Below are 16,957 nucleotides of genomic sequence, written 5' to 3' on the forward strand. Positions count from 1 at the left end.
CAGTCGGGTCAAAATGCAGATTGTCAGCTTATATTTCAGGATATTGTCATTGATATTGGATTAAACATTTAGCATTTTTTGTACATAGCCCCCCACTTTAGGTTATCAAACGTATTTGGACAGATTAACATTATTTAAAATAAGGTAGTCCTGTTTAGAACTTGGTGGTCCTTTGCATGCAATGATTGCCTGAATCATGATCACCAGACACTGGGTATTTTCTCTGGTGATGGTGTGCCAGGTCTATATTGCATCCTTCCTCTGTTCTGGTTTCAGGCCCTTATGAATTCTTATCTTCAGAATGTGAAACATTTTAATTGGTGTTTTCAAGCTTGGTTTCTGTAAAAGGGTTTCATGACAACTCCTGATGTATAACTGCTTTACAAAATACATTTGACTGATCGATTGAACTCCAATGAATTCGGAGCCATTTGGTTGTACTGAAACAGAAAAGATGTTCCTATACACGTCAGAATTCCTCCTGCTGCTGCTGTCTGCAGTCATATTCTCAAGTAAGGCCTGGAGACAGTTCCAGTGGTCCACATACACGTCCAGATAATAATGAGCCATACAAGGTATGGCAGTTTATTTTTCTCTCCTCACTTTCCTATTACATGTTCATCTGGACCTAAGCTACACGGCACAGCTTACCGCTTGCATAAATACGTAAAAAATCTATGCAAGACACTCAGATAAAGATATCAGACCAGGTTTTGTTTTATTAATAAGCAATATTGATATATTCATATTATTATATATTTTTAAATATTTTAACAGGATGCCCAGTCCTTGCTGATCAGAAGCAACCTCACTACATGATCCTGCCACCATCTAACTTAACGTTTGGGATGGTGTGTGGGCAGTGTTTGGTGCCACACAAAGCGGTTTCAGGTTTGGCCAAAAAGGAAAGTCTTGGTCTCATCTGACCACAGTGGGTCACTCTCATGCTTTCTGGCATGACTCAAGACATGCTTTGAGATGGTCCTTTTTTTGAGAAACTCCTTCCTTATTGGCAGCCATTCATAGAGCTCAGTGTTATGCGGAGCTTCGTACGGTTCACTGGGGCCCCCTTCCTCCACTCACAGCCATTAAACTCTGTAGCTCCTTCAACACGTTTTTGGCGTCTCTGTGGCTTTTGTCACGTCTCCTTGTTTGAGTGCTGCTTCTGGAAGGAGAGCCTTTTCTTCCTTACCTATGGATTTGCATAATATTATTTTCATGTAAGTTCTGTATAATGCTCTGGTCTGCATATTTCTTCAGAGTCTCTGCTTTATGAATGATCTTTCAACATTTGGGTTTTTATGTAGAACATGTGACTCTGACTTCTGTTGATTACAGGTTGAGGCCGATGGTATGGGTAATTGTGTCCTTGTTAAGACATTTTCTTTGATCTGCATATCAGCTTCCACAGCACACCGGTTGAATACTTACATGCAAGCAACATTTTTAAGTATTTTCCTAACAAATATTTCCCAACATAAAACCAATTATTTTGAGGATCAGTGTTTTAAAATAAGATATCAAAAGGAACGAAATGTCAGTGAAGGCTATCAATTGTAATTCAATGACATGACAAAATAGTTTTTTCCAGGCCCTGTTTTGCATTTTATTATATTTCAAAACACTACAAATAACTATTAAGTTTAATACCAAAATCAGTCTCTTCAAAAACAAAATGTCAGCCATACCATTGAAACGCAAGGTTCTGAGTCTCAACAAACTCGACCTAAGACACCTGAGCATAACCAAAAACATAATGCTCAGAACACATTCAGCAACAACCCAATACACTATTGTTGTGAGCGGATTTAATTAGCATAGTACAGTAGGCCTACATAGCCTACATGAAATGGGCCTACGGGTACCGAAGCACAAGATCTTTTATTGTTAATACGACAGCGCGCGTCAATCATCCTGTCACCAGAACACCTCAGGGGAAGTTACACAGTAGCGTCAAAATACGACCGCTAGAAACATTCCTCACTAGCCTTTAGTCTGTAACGTTAACACACTGCTTGCTTTCCCACGTCCAAATCAACAAACGCCCACAATTATCGCATGCAACTATTTAATAATTGCGCGATTCTATATTACGTTATTCTATCAATATGTATGCTTCGGCATTGCCATCTTTTCCCGCATAATACATTTAACCGAAACAAAAGAGGCCCACCATGTTGAATGTGCAAATATTTTCAGTCAACAAAAAAAATGTTAATGGAAACATGTTTGTATGATAAACATTAGAAAAAACTGGAAAATTATTGTAGCAAAGCTTTTTAGAAAACGTTTTTAGAAACTGGGCTAGAACAAGCTTAGCCTATATTTATTGTATAAATCCCACCCAATTGTGCTATGCAATATTTGAATGGACAAAGTTCCAATAATTGAAGGGCTAGTAAGGTAAGTAGGTTTAAGTAGCTTTTTCCCACTTGCCCGTTCTGGGCTAGCTTAATTTCCTTCCCCGTCTATATCACAGTCGTCAAAATCTCCTCCGAGGGCGTAGTGAATGCAGGTTTTCGTTTCTCTCTGTGTAGGCTACGGATAAATTAATAATGTCCACTGATTAATTAGCTAGGCTATAATCCTCTCTCACCCAAACATGTCACCAGACTACACCAAAAGGACGAGCCGATTTACTAACTTAGATTCCAGCCCACAACATGAAATAACAATTAAAACAATATACATATCGTGTTTCCCCTAATTTTCGGATAGTTTTTACTTGGTGCCCAAGTCAAGGGGACCGCAATTTACCCCCGCAATTCAAGAATGACCCAACTTGCACTTCTTGGTGTTGTTGCCACAGCAACCACTGAAGAGAAATCTGTGCCTGTCCTGATGCTACGGTGCTCGCCGTACCGCATTGAGGGGGATGTAGCAGTCCGACACGAGCAGATGGGAACCTCAAGATCGACAGTGACTCACCGACAGCGCGACACACATAGATAACCGACAAGGAGGAGAGACATGTGATAGCGATAAGCATCGGTTACCTCGCACCTTGACGGGGAGACACTGGAAAGACGATGTTGGACGGTGTACCAAGTTGTCGACCTACACTTGCGGATCAATGGTGAGTGCACATAACTGCGGCGAAATGTGATTGCTGGATTAGTCAAATAAAATAGGCCGAGCTGCTGAATGTTAATGAGGGTTTGTTGCGAGTGGGCTGTATTGGTTTGCGATGTATGCTTTAGCCTAATAGTAGGATATATAGGCCTATGCATGACAAGTCGCATGAAGAAGTAAGGTCTATGTTCTTGCAAATACGTGTTTTTTCTCAGTTAATCGAATAGTAGGCGACATCCAATAGGTCTTATTTTACACAGGAGAATAGTTAACAGAACGTTCTACATATTCGATTATGTTACATTAAATTATAATGACATGGTTACCACACAAGGGACTTAAAAGCAACAGGATAAGACATGGGTATCCGTGCTGAAACCTGATACATGGGTTCTGCTAGAATCTGACAAGTTTAATTGACAAAACTAAACACGGAGTCCATTATTAAAAGCGTTATGAAATCCCATGAAGTGTAGCCTATTAAAACAGGTATATTGCAACAGGAGTTCCTCTGCCGTTGATCCAAACTGCATGGGTGTGTGAGATGCTTACATTTGGAAGGAGACACGGCTACCTTTATTGAAATTGGCTTTAGGTTGAGAACCTCATATTATTTCGATAAGAAATGTTTTCACCCACAGAGTAGTTTGTTTAATAGTGTTTTACCATTAAATACAAACATCATTATATCCTAAGGAAATAAAAACAGTCATGGAGAGGTGTAAAAAAATGAAACACCATGAAATAGCAAAAATATGTATTTTTATTAAATGATTTAAAAACATCCTATAATTAAACCAAGGAGGAGAGAGTGGACTCATAAAATCACAGAGTTAATTATTATTGAAACAAAGTTAATATTCAACTATTTTAAAGGTATATTTGTTCCAAAATGTCTAAAAGATCTGACTGTACAGGTCTCACTATAATGTGAAATAACAGTGATAATTATAACATAATCATACAACATAATTACAAACATATAACAAAATTATAACAATCTAAAAACAATGCTGTTTATTTCTTTGTCTTACCCACAAAAACCTTCAAACTGCATTATACTCAGAGTACATTTGTTGAAACATGTATGGCACTGCTATTCAGACATTGTATGAAAAATAAAAATAAACCTTTTTTTTTTTTGCTGTTTGTGACTTCAGTTACTCTGACTGGGAAATCAGTGAGTGGAAACGAGTGGTTGGCCATTACTTTTCCCAGGTGCAATTCCTATTAACCTGTCTGATCACATCAAAACAGAGGCGACTGCTGTGTCTAAACCTAGAAAACCAGAAAAGACACAACAGGGTCTGCCTCATGAAGTATTTATAGTTTTTCACGGTTCAGTTTCAATATATTTCTGTTTACAGAATGGGAAGCAAGTAGTGCCGGGTAATATTTTTACATTCAAATTAAAGTAGCTTCGTCGCATCCCAAAAGTCAGCCACCCAGTAAACCTTTGCCAAATTCCTTTTGGCTCTTTTAGTTAAACATGTCCGATAAGTAAATGGTCTGCTTCAGCAAATATATTGTTTATCGTTAAAACTAGTTCTCCTGCACAAATGTTTGTTTACACCCTCCCTGTTCCTAACCCCCCCCCCCCCCCCCCGCACCCCTGTTCCACTGATGGCTTCCTCTCAAAGCCGGTGAGGTGACTGGTGCTCTCCGGTTATTGCCTTTAATGAGTCAATGGAGGGTTGTTATTAAGTGGATCAGAATTGAACATTATCATGAAAGATTAATGCCTGGGTTGGGTGGTGGGGGGTGGGGGGGGGGGGGCAACCTGTCATTATACCTCAAAGCTCCGCTTCCATTGTCTTTCCTACCCTGTAACCATAACTCATGGCACGCCATGTAATGCACATGCGTGCCAAAGTACTGAGATATGGGGAAGAAGTCCTGCGTTGGCTTTTATTATAAACCCTATATGATCACACGCCGTCAAGCCAACAGAACAGCACCTTTACTTATTCCTTATTTCCATTCACTTTTGCTATTCAGCCATGTTGTTGTTGCAATTTATTGGTCATGAAAATGCTTCGCTCTCATTTAGGGAGGGGCCTATAGGTCTTGCCGGCACGCATCTCAAAGGGGTTGCTAGGGAGAGTTTCTGACATCTGACGTAACCTACTTTAGAAATAGGGGATGGCTAATTGATGAAATGCAAAATACCTGAATGTTGCCCATTTAGAAATTGCAAAAAAATTATAATAATATGAAAAGCATATGTTGTTCCATTTGTTCTGAATGCAGTTACATTGTATCGAATGCAATGCTTCACTTTGGAATTTCTAGCCTTGGCCTGTGGGTGTCTGTGGAATATTGGTTGCCTTGTGGTTGGTGTACTGACGTGACACTGTTGTGTCCGTGCCAGACATGGAATATGGGGCACAGATGGTGTTTGTCTGTTGATCTGACATAATGCTGGCTTCTCAACAGGTATCGCTACCTCCAACACAGCGGGTCCACGGGCAAGGCTTTGATGCCGTGCAGATTTCCTGGCGCACAAAGGCCGAAGCCCTAGAACCTCTTTCAGAAAGCGTGAGATGTTCACACAGACTATTTGCCTCTTCTTTGTCTACAATGAAAGGCAGTAGTTGGTTTGTGTTAAAAGCAAGTTGGTAGGGTATTAAAGGGCCAGTCCAACAGTTGAAACCATAACAAACCACTGTTTTGGTTAAAACCAAAGAGGCGGGCCCGCATTAACCACTCTCAAATGCATAGACGGGCACAGGGACTTCAATATTATTGTTATTTCACCAAGTTATGAGGCTAAATAGTGTTTCTTTACATTTATTAAACAGTGTTTACATTCATAAAACAGTTTTAAAGTTGTGCTAAGCTCATGAGGTATTTCTTCAAGAATCAACGGCAACATCTGATTCATTTAGAAGTAAACCTGGCAACTAAAAGTAGGCCTGTTCTACTTACAGGTGTTTCACCTTTGCAATTGCTTATTTTAGCATCAAGATTCATTAAACTAGACTGTTGACTGTTGCCCTCCTGATAGGTCCATCCCTGGTGAACAGTGCTGCCTATGACCGCCTACTCACCAGCCACCCTAAATTGATTGTTTTCTAATCAGATATGGAAACCCACTATGCATTGTCATCAAGCATGTTAATGACCATGCAGTGAATCAAAACTGACACAGGGTGGAAATCGTTAAAAGCCTCAAGAAGAGCTGAATTTTCCTAGCAGGCACCTGTGATTTGAAATCCTGCGGCTGTGCACGCACACGCGAACACACACACAACACTGGCAGTTTATAGACCGTGTTCCTCTAACGGTAGCGTCCGTGTCCGTGTGGTAGCTGGACAGTCAGGGTTTCCTCAGCGTGGAGGAGATTTGAAGAGGTCTTTCTCGGCTGGTCTGATCTGTTGTCAGAGCACATAAACGTAGCCCGATAAGACCCTGACATCGGCCTACACACAAAACAGGCGAATTCTTCACTGTGACTGCGGGGTGCGTCCAGCACGGTGCGTTCTGTTCATTTCGCCGATTGGGTCTGATGATGAACGATCCACTTGTTGATGGGTAGGTTGTGTTGTTGTGGTCAACTCGAAGAAGTGCTTCATAATCTATTGGTGTTAGGAGAGGATGTGGCGAGACAGCTTCCCCGGAGTCTTGTAGTCAAATGAATGAAAGGATTCACAGCTGATGAGCAGCTTCATTTTGTTGTTGTTTTTGTGGTCCTTTCAGTTAATCATTGTTCTAGCTGCTCTCAGGTTTTTATGTGAGTGTGAGCCTAATGGGTGGGGGTCAGATAACCATGGGGGCGGGGGGGGGGGGCTGATATTAGAAGGAGATCTGTTTTTCAGATCTCCTTCTATGCACCTTGTTACTTTTACATTTTCTCACACAGCGATATTACAGCCAGCAAGTTGGATTTTTAATGAGTTATATTCCACAAAACAAACAAGTGGTTTGCTTAGGTTATTTTTGAAGGCATAAGATTCATGTAATATTAAATATTGGACACCCAGAGATTTGCAGGCAATGTTATGTCTCAGCATTATGCTTTGTAGTTTCCAAGACTCGTGGCTCCAGTGTTGACAGACATTTTAAAATAAATACAGCCTGGATATAGATTTTTTTTTGTATATATCAAATGTAGTAAAGGGGCATCGTTTTTAGATCTATGTTATTTTACTGTTTTAATCATAGCAACAGCTTTTTGAGGTGTTGATGTTCTGGGCAATCTATTTACAGAGGAGGGGTTGAAAGCACTTAATGATTACATTTAGTGGGTTACATTTCTGTTACCTAGTTCATCTTCTAACATATGTTCCCTGGGGTTCTTCCCTCCCACAACATAAATTACATACATTAGAATATTGGTTAGATGTGGTAACACAAAAGGTCAGGTCAGTGATGCGTCCTTCAAGTCCATGCCACTTAAGAGGCATATGTTCAGACACTGTGCGGGAGAGCATTGTACATTAATCTAAGAATCCCAATCATCAGCTGATACACGTTAATTTCATACACATAATATACATTACTTATCTATCACTTGATGAAACTTGTGTCTTGATGAAAAGCATGATGCATGTAACCAAGGTGCCTTGGGCTCGCTGAGGCTCATGTATTGGGAGGGCAGTGGAGTGGCGAGGTTTTTGAATGAGGTGTCCAACTCTTGCTGTTTGTCGCTTGATGTGTTTAAAAAGAAATTGATAGCAGTAAATAAATAAATTCCAGTGCATAATACATTAATTCCACACTTTTATCGCGTCTTGTAAGTGCATTTTACCTTATTTTCTCTTTCTGTTCGTGTCACCATAGACAACTTCCCACTAGCTATTGCCAAACAGCTGCTTTGTAGGGACAGGTCTATTTTTAGCTCATTGAAAAACTCTTTGAATGAGGGGAACTGCCCTTTGTGCTAAATAACTGACCAAAGGCAAACATGTCCTTCACTTCATCAAAGTGATTAAATACAGAGAGGCGTTTTACATTGTCTCGCTTCAGGATGCGTACCAGGAAATTTCTTTTTTTATTGCAGATATGGATGATAAACTTGCATCCACTAATTTGCCAAGATTCTTCTAACTGTAGAGCCAACCATGGACAACAGGGAAGCTTCTTGAGCCTCCGTGTGCCGAGCACAAACATCCATTTTTTACGTAACCTTGTGTTCTTGTTCACATCCCCGGGTCCCATAGAGACAACCTGCCATCCCATGTCACTGTCATTGTCTGTAGACGGCATCTCTCTCTTTGCTCGCTCGCCTACTTTCTGATCTCTCCATTCTCCTTTCCCGTGGCCCTGTTATCGGAGAAGGATAAAATGGGGGGGCGTTATATAAAAAGCATCCTGTGTTCTCCCCAGCTCTTCGGGCAGGCTATCTATAGATTCTAACATGCTGTGCTATGTAAAATCAAAATCAAAAAGACAAACAAAATGTGCAAAGTAAAATGAGGTATTAGATAATGAGTAAATAGGATCTGTGCACTTTAGTGTGTTGTGCTGCTTAATTTCTCTCTAATTCCTGCTGTAGTTGAGGCGTTCCTCTCTCTAATTCCTGCTGTAGTTGAGGTGTTCCTCTCTCTAATTCCTACTGTAGTTGAGGTGTTCTTCTCTCTAATACCTGATGTAGTTGAGGTGTTCCTCTCTCTAATTCCTGTTGTAGTTGAGGCGTTCCTCTCTCTAATTCCTGTTGTAGTTGAGGCGTTCCTCTCTCTAATTCCTGTTGTAGTTGAGGCGTTCCTCTTTCCAACTGACAAGCTGGTGAGTGTGACTTCAGTAAACTGGGGTTGAGAGAGAGAGTTAGAGAGAGAGATGGAAAAAGACAGAGAGAGAGAAAGACAGAGATGGAGAAAGAGTGATAGATGGGATAGAATGAGCGAGAGAGAGAGAAAATGGGAAAGAGGGAGATTGACACAGTCCTTACAGCAAACAGATTGTGCTTCTACCTGTTGATCGATTATGTTGATGGGAGGAACATTTTATAAAAAAAATACTGATGCAAAGATGAACTATGTAAGGAGGACCTCACATTTGTGTTTTCCAGTGCCACGTCAGTGCCTTTATTCACTCTTCATTCTTCTGTTCAACTGGATGCTCTGGTGCCTCTTAGGCATTTCAGAGTGAGGACACTATATGTTTGATAGATTTCTGTGGTTTATCAAACATATGGTGCACACTCCAATAACTGTTGGAGTGTGCATGTATGTGTAAAAAATAAATAAAATAAAATCATTATGATTATTAGGACGCAATTTGTGGATATTTACATAAACATCACAGATTGTCTGCTAGAATGGCCATGAGCACACCATTTTACCAGTATGAAAAGTAATTTGTGTGTGTTTTGGATGACATGGAGAAGGCGATGGATGTTGGAGATGGACGGTGGAGATGGACGGTGGAGATGGACAGTGAAGATGGATGTTGGAGATGGACGGTGGAGATGGACGGTGAAGATGGATGGTGAAGATGGATGGTGAAGATGGATGTTGGAGATGGACGGTGGAGATGGACGGTGAAGATGGATGGTGAAGATGGATGGTGAAGATGGATGTTGGAGATGGACGGTGGAGATGGACGGTGAAGATGGATGGTGTAGATGGATGGTGTAGATGGATGCTGAAGATGGATGCTGAAGATGGATGCTGAAGATGTGGTTCAAGCAGGTGTCAGATACTCACATGTCGTTGTACTTCAAAGTGACACGTTTCCTTCGCATCCATGATGGTTGAAAATGAGTAAGGGTTCAGGCAGACAGTAAATGTGCCGACTCTGGACTTGCTTGCTGGCACTCTAACCAAATCTCAGTAATTCATGGCATGTGGGTTAGCCGAGGCTACATGGTTATGGATAGGAGCAAGACTATTTTCAGCTGGCATCAATCATCATGTCAACAGAATTAAATGCTGGACAATTACTGGAAGGAAGTCTCAAGCTCATTGCGCTGCACTTTCACTGACCTGTTAAGTTAGGCAGAATCTGTAGCCCAATAAACTGTGTGGTTCTGACAAGTTGTCAGAACCACGGAGCCCCATTATCACAATACTCCCTTTTTACTTACATAAGACCACTCCATTCCAGCTAAACAATAGAGTTCCGCTAAATAAAAATGGCAACAAGAAAAATAATGAAATAAAAGCATTTGAAAACAATGTTATAACCAAATAGTAGTCCCCATTTCTGGCAAAAAAATAAAGTGAACAATTTGTGTATGTATCTTGGAAATAATTTATTTAATTAGATTTTCCAGGCTAATGTTTCCTTGTGTGTTTTTTTTTTGTCAGAGGACTGACCATGCTGCTGGACCGACGTCCTGGGAATACCAGTGGAGGGAATACCGTGCCATCGCTATAGAATACCAGTGGAGGGAATACCGCGCCATCGCTATAGAATACCAGTGGAGGGAATACCGTGCCAACGCTCCAGAAGTACAACACCCTCAAGATATTCTGAAGGATATAATCAAATAAATCCTTCCCTATTTGTATTTCAATCCTAGCAATATTGGCACTAGCAACTGTGAACATCTTTACTGCCCCCTTATTCTGTTGTATATTTCCGCTTCTTACCCACGTTACAAATGACTTGACTTTCAAATCTGGAATGTTCTTGTATTAAGTTGTAGTACTGATTGTTTCCCACTGAAAAAACATCAGCAGAATTAAGAATTTGTACAAAATTCACTGAGCAATGTTGTATGTGTGAGAATACTAAAACCATGAGTGTGCAGCGTCTGAGTAAATATCTCAGATCCATGTCTGGATGCACTATGTCAGTTCTAAACTAATGTAAACTCAGCACTATATGTTGTTTGCAAAGCAAAACCTATTGAGCATGCATACTGTGAACACGATTTGCATTATTTGAATGTAGTCAGGACCATTCAGAAATATTTATCAGGGCATGATTGTTGTCTGTGCAAAGTATACGTAATTTGTTAAGTAGCCTATTATTGTATGTAAATGCATTTTTACAGTGAAAAAAGTGTGCCATCATATCAGTTTTCTAGATCAGGATTCTGACCCACGTCTTTTGAGCTTCTAAATGGATGTTACCGGCTTACTCAAATTTACCGGGGAAAATAAATCGTACAAATCTTGAATCAGGGACAAAAAGTTACCAGAAACTGCAACCGCTGGTGATTCCCTGGTGCAGTCTTTATGTTTTCTGTGCCATTTAAACCCATTATTCCTGTATAGCTCTCCTGCATTACTAACTGCTTTCCTAGCTAGCTGGGCTTTGCTCCCTCTTGTCCCTCTCAGGATGAGCCAAAAGTCTGATAAGTTGGAAAAGTTGGACTTGGAGGTGAACCAGAGCTCCCAGCCTCTGGTCTACACCGTGGAGGAACTGGAGTGCAAGATTTGCTACAACCGCTACGACACGCGCACTCGCAAGCCCAAGCTGCTGGGCTGCCTTCACCGTGTCTGCGCCAAATGCCTCAAGAAGATCGTGGAGAACTCGTCTCCCAGCGTCGTCAGCTGCCCCTTCTGCCGCCACGAAACCCACGTGCCGGACGAGGAGGTCTGGCTACTGCAGGATGACAGCAACATCCTGGCCATCCTCAGCTACCAGGACCGAGCCAGGAAGAGTGGCGGCTCGATCCCCCCCGGCGGGGAAGTGCTGCTCACCCCCGGCAGCCTGAATGGTGACGGCGTGGGCGGCGGCTGCGTCAACGCTGGCGGCGAGCAGTCGCACAGCTCCTCGGACTGCCTGGTCATCACCATCGTGGAGATGCCGGGGGAGTCGCAGTCGTCGGACACCATGAGCATGCTCAACATGGTCCGGCTGTACCGCCCCGCCAGCATGGCCTCGCTGCCCTGTCACCTGCCGGTGCAGAAGTGCGGCGCATGGACCTCGCGCTCCCTGCCCAGCTTCCTCGTCGGCGTCCTGTGTCTGGTCTACTTCTCGTCGCTGCCGCTGGGCATCTACCTGCTGATGATCCAGCAGCTCACGCTGGGCGTCGTCCTGGTCAGCCTGGTGCCCTCCACCCTGCTGCTCTGCGTCTTCTACGGCTTCTGCCAATGCCTGTGCCAGGAAATCATCCAGTCCATAGCCACATAGCCACTGCCCCCCCTTCCCTCCCCCAACCACCCCCCAACATCCCACCCACCACCCTTACTCCGCCGCGTTACCCCGAGGCGTGGACACTGCATTAGCAAAACCTGTAAAAAGGCTGTAGTCGTGTGACTACAGTATATCCTGTCTTTGGCGTACGGTACAACCCCACCTTCCCATTGTAGTCCTTCAGATGATACCAGCACTGATATGAAGACTTCAGAGTGACTGTGTGGATTTGTACACGAAGGGCTTTCCACTGGAACAACCGTGACGAGTCAACCCGTGAAAGTTCGTTAAAATTGTTTTCTTATTACACAGCTCAACCTGCATCAGACTGCTGTTGTGTCTGTTTCGTACTGCTCGGCGGAATGGGCTTCAGTTATTACCGAAATGTGTTGTTAAAACATAGAATATAACCCCTCTCTCGTTTTCCCGCGGCAGTGACCGTACGTGAAGTGATAGCGCTGTAGGTGACCTGGTCTGCTGGGCACTCGGCCGCGGGACCATATGATGACGCATTGCGACGTTCAGCATTGGCTCTGTGTGTACCGTGGAACTTGCCTTTGTAAGGCGTGTCTTTCTGTGTTCCCGTAGTAACTTAACGTTGTAATATCAACCCGTCTTGTGTCACTGCATTCGAAACGGACAAACCGTCTAAACTGTTACTGGATATCAAATAAAGACTCAAGCCACTTTTGTGATTGTTGCCGTTCTTGTTTACATTTCACCGATTACTGCACGCTACACGGGGAATGGATTCCGGTCCCATGTTGCTCATCATTTGTTAAGAGCGTGCTGTTTTGCAACAGCGGGGTTTTGGGTTAAATTCCCACAGGGGGGCCAGTACCAGGAAGTATTAATGTTTGCGTGCATTCTGGTAAGTTGCCGCGGATAAAAGGGGATGTTAAATTACTGAAATTAAATTTCAACTTGCACTAACAGGCTACAATCAAATTAGTTATAATATTACAGTGAAATGGAATAAGTCTCCTGTAAAAAGCACAAAAAAATGGCTAATGATAAAAGTTGATTCTTGCATAATTTATTTAGATATGAAAACCAAGATGGGCATTGGTAGCTTAATTAAAACTATGCTCAAGAGGCTAGAGATATCAAAATAAAACCCCTGGTATATTTAGGTGTTAAAGGGGAAGAATTACCCCAAGTGAAAAGTCTATGATTTGGGGATGTGCTCACTGGGATCCAGCCCCACAAACACATTCTGATGAAGTGCTGAGGTTTTGCTAACACGATGAGCTAATTTTAGCCCCGTTGCTCCGGAGACCTGGCAGACGGGAGCAACACTGTGGCCCTTGGCTCCTCAAAGCATTTTGTTGAAATTATTCACCAGAGCCTAGAAAGTTATGTCAATCAAAAGCAGTATTAGGCCCCTAACGTGTGTGCAAATCCCAGGCTATTTGATCCGTGATTCCCAACCCCAAGTTGCCCTGACAGTACTAATTTTTGCTATGACCCCATATAACAAATCAGACTCCAAGACTCAACTAATCACTGTCAGAGGCTACAACCCAAGGACTAGAGTTTTTAATCTATTTTCAACTCTTGTTTACGATCGGGGAAAGAAATCATCTCTTGTGAATTGATGAGGTAAATAGCTGTTGTCTGTCCCCAATCGATGTGAACCACTCGGAAGAGAATCACGAGGACAAGTGGTTCCATGGGCCTCAGCTGCCTGGCTTGGCCTAATTGAAAAGTGTCTCCCTGTAGACCCGTTCCCACCACTGCCAGAGAGGAAACTCCACACAGAGGGCTGAGAGAAAGAGCACAATACCAAGGCTCGAGTGGTTCTCAGTTATATACTGTCTTGCATCAAAGGCTGTCAACCTGGCCCTGAGCTATAAGGTAGCATGACACCCTGACACTTCAAAAAGGAGGTGGGTTTAGTTGGATGTTTCGTGGTGCACAAGGCGGTAAGTAACTAATAACTATATTGTGTTGAAAATGCAGTGACGGGCGCTTTGGTAACTTAAAGGTTGCTTGTGTCATTAAAAGGGTCTAATGTGATTCGCAACGTTTTTTGCTTGTGAAGTCCCCTATAAAGAACTGATTTGAGGGTTAACTCGTCAGGATGTTTTTCATCTGCGCTGGCCCAGCAGATATTTAAGAGCTGGTAAAGTGTTAAAGCTGTCAATGATTTTGAGTGAAAACTGTCAGTTAATTATTTTGTATACATTATACAGACCTGTCAATCCATTTGTTTTTGATGAGGACAGAAAATGGACACATTAACCCCAAACTAGATGTGCTTGAACTGTTCTTTTGCTGAGGCTAATTATTTTTTTATTAAAATATAACAAGGGAGAGGATGAGTATCATGTTGCTATTTTTAACCCTGCTTGACACAATTTTAAGGAAATATAACTTTCCTTTTACAGTGAACATTGTTGCTTGCTAGCGATTTTAGTGATACTTAAGTGTTTGTGTCATACACTAAACCCACAAATCATTGTTACAGAGACTCTGAGTCAAGCATTATTTTTATCAGTTTGTATCTCCAACTGTTAGGCGCCTGCCTTCTATTTTGAGACATTACATAAAATGTGTCCATCGACTCCTCGCAGCTTCATAATACGCAGCTTAGGATGGCCAACCATTTGGGGACCACAGATGATGAACAAGCCGCTTGTCAGGTAACAGTTTGCTGTATATTGCAGGTTTCAGATGGACAAACACAGATAGAGCATTTAACAGAAAGTAAAATATATATATATATATATATATATTGCAGGAAAGTCAAACCTTTTTTAGGAGACAAGTTAAAAAAAAAAAATTCGCAAATAATACTTAATCATTCTCAAGTGTTTTAGGTAATGTTTGGCCCAAAAGTACCTGAATGTTGAATTTTAGCCGAGACCCTCACTTGTAAATTTGTCCTGAACGTACCCTCATAACTGGAAAGGGAAAAAAAACAGATGATTAATTAATAATGATGAGTGTGAAGGAAATTTAAGCTACAACAAAACAAAATGTATGGAATTAATCTGGACCTGTTAGCATTTATTAATATATATAATCTCCAAATCACCTGAAACCCACTGTCTATTTGGTTGGACATTACTCAAAAGACGATATCGCAATCAAGAAGTAAACATGAACACATTCCCCGATTAAATCCCTAGACTGTTCTCTTCCCAGGCTCAGATGAATCGGTGGCAAAGGACAGTGGGTGAGATCCAGACCAGGAAACGGCAGGTCGCCGAGTGTGAGCGGGCCCTGGAGGCCCTGAGCAAGGTGACCGCCTGCTTTCAACAAATGGCCACATCAGTCGGTAGCAGCTCAGACAGCAGCTCTCTGAGAGAGAAGACGAATGACACCAGAGCCCTGGCCCACAAAGTCTGCACAGGTTAGGCCACTGACAGTGGGGGGACCATTGACATCAATACCTCCCGTGTAGCTCAGCTGGTGGAGGCGTGTTCTGTTCCCACAGCAGACTAGTATGGAAAACACACACTACTATAAATATCTGGATATGAGTCTGCTCAAGACACTAAATACAGGATTCGACAACTTTCTCATATCTGGGGATAAATGACGGTTTCACCCAGAACAGTATGACAGCAAACCAGGCTGTTTATCCTTTTCTGGCACTTACAAAACAAATGATGGCACAAAAGAAATCCCACCAAAGCCCTGATATTCACTTTTTAATTTGTATAACATCAGAGGGTATTGGATAGCACACACCAACTTCTACATAAAAAAAGTTTCCTAAACCTCAGCAAGTGTCTTAAGTATCAACTTACAAAAGAAAACCGATAAACTAACCTGCAAAAAAGATTAAAAGGAAAATCTATCAGGCACTCTGAACAATTTTGAAAGCAAATATCTAAGCACCAACTTAAAACATTTTCTTCTGATGTATACTGGACATGTTTTCTTTTATGTACACTAGTACAGTAGGAGTCTTACATATGGCTCCTTTAAATCACAGTACCAGCATATTCCAATGTTTCATAACGTTAAATCAGGAGGCTTACAATTAATTATTCAACTGTATCTGCCGTGTCGTCACCTAGGGTTGCACAGAAAGCTGGTGCCTCTACTGGCAGAGACGGTCCCTGGCCAGGAGGACCGCGACAAGGTGGAGCAATTGTGGGTCCACTTCCTTACCGGATTAGAAAGTCTCCAACAGGACCTGTACAAATTTGGTGACTTAACCGATCGCTTCCCTTTGAAACAGAAGAATGACCGTAGAGCCCTGATCAAAACTGGGGCCTCGGATGAGTTCAGCGGAGTTGCTGCTCAGGCTGCGTCAACCCAAAGCCCCTGGGTAGGGACTGAGGTGGAGCAGAACCCGGACCTCAAGACACACATCACCCAAATCGATGCCATGATCAAGGAAATGCTCCAGAAAGTTAGTATTCCTTTCTGGGCGGTGGAGTCTACTCAAGAGGCCTGGACTGAAGGTGTTGACTTCAGCGATGCAGCAGACGATCAGGATGAAACTCTGGAGGTAGAGGTGGTGTCCCAGGATGGTAAAATGTCTGGGTGCTGTCACCCCCCAAATTGTAAATTTGGTTGCATGTTGTGCCTGCTCACCTGAAAAGCAGGGTGTGGTCTGAACGCAGGTTACCAAAGGTTGTCAGTAAGAATGAAGTAACTCCTCACTTAATCTGTGTACGCATAAACCAAGCACAACTAGCTAAAGTCTCCAGTAGTTACCTGTAAACATAGTCCTGCAATGTCATTCTAGCATGACATTCTTTTTACCCAGACCTCTTGTAAGAAACCCACGGTCTCAATGTCTTTCCCCCCTCGTTAAATAAAAAAGTATTGTTGAATATATGCTACATTCTAACCGAGGCATGTCATTTATTTGCCAATGAATAAAGATGAACTA

At 42.3% G+C, this 16,957-nt stretch overlaps 2 protein-coding genes across 5 annotated transcripts; both read left to right on the forward strand.

The window, feature by feature from the left end:
- Positions 1-2,454: 2,454 nt before the first annotated feature.
- On the forward strand, positions 2,455-12,792 carry LOC105016712 (E3 ubiquitin-protein ligase RNF182). 2 transcript variants are annotated; one of them, XM_010880732.5, is made up of 2 exons: positions 2,455-3,076; positions 10,323-12,792. In XM_010880732.5, exon 2 carries the CDS (start codon positions 11,302-11,304, stop codon positions 12,097-12,099), a length of 798 nt encoding a protein of 265 aa, XP_010879034.1. In that variant the 5' UTR covers positions 2,455-3,076; positions 10,323-11,301; the 3' UTR covers positions 12,100-12,792. The 2 variants fall into 2 exon arrangements, with proteins under 2 accessions (XP_010879034.1, XP_019910708.1); XM_020055149.3 differs by lacking the exon at positions 2,455-3,076 and adding an exon at positions 9,656-9,704.
- Positions 12,793-13,696: 904 nt separating this feature from the next.
- On the forward strand, positions 13,697-16,866 carry zgc:109913 (regulator of G-protein signaling 9-binding protein). 3 transcript variants are annotated; one of them, XM_034287508.1, is made up of 4 exons: positions 13,697-14,027; positions 14,623-14,747; positions 15,253-15,460; positions 16,134-16,866. In XM_034287508.1, exons 2-4 carry the CDS (start codon positions 14,700-14,702, stop codon positions 16,658-16,660), a joined length of 783 nt encoding a protein of 260 aa, XP_034143399.1. In that variant the 5' UTR covers positions 13,697-14,027; positions 14,623-14,699; the 3' UTR covers positions 16,661-16,866. The 3 variants fall into 3 exon arrangements, with proteins under 3 accessions (XP_034143399.1, XP_034143400.1, XP_010879033.2); XM_034287509.1 differs by having other exon boundaries at positions 14,679-14,747; XM_010880731.3 differs by lacking the exon at positions 13,697-14,027 and having other exon boundaries at positions 14,582-14,747.
- Positions 16,867-16,957: the final 91 nt, after the last annotated feature.

This window comes from Esox lucius, chromosome 17, assembly GCF_011004845.1.
Source record: "Esox lucius isolate fEsoLuc1 chromosome 17, fEsoLuc1.pri, whole genome shotgun sequence".
In the NCBI taxonomy this organism is placed as follows: Eukaryota; Metazoa; Chordata; class Actinopteri; order Esociformes; family Esocidae; genus Esox; species Esox lucius.

What these genes read in the sequence shown, in the direction of transcription:
- zgc:109913 (XM_034287508.1), top strand. Translation starts at nt 14,700, where the DNA reads ATGGCCAACCATTTGGGGACCACAGATGATGAACAAGCCGCTTGTCAG. An exon ending in ATGAACAAGCCGCTTGTCAG is followed by an intron (nt 14,748 to 15,252) that starts GTAACAGTTTGC and finishes TTCTCTTCCCAG; the next exon opens with GCTCAGATGAATCGGTGGCA. An exon ending in GGCCCACAAAGTCTGCACAG is followed by an intron (nt 15,461 to 16,133) that starts GTTAGGCCACTG and finishes GTCGTCACCTAG; the next exon opens with GGTTGCACAGAAAGCTGGTG.
- LOC105016712 (XM_010880732.5), top strand. Translation starts at nt 11,302, where the DNA reads ATGAGCCAAAAGTCTGATAAGTTGGAAAAGTTGGACTTGGAGGTGAAC.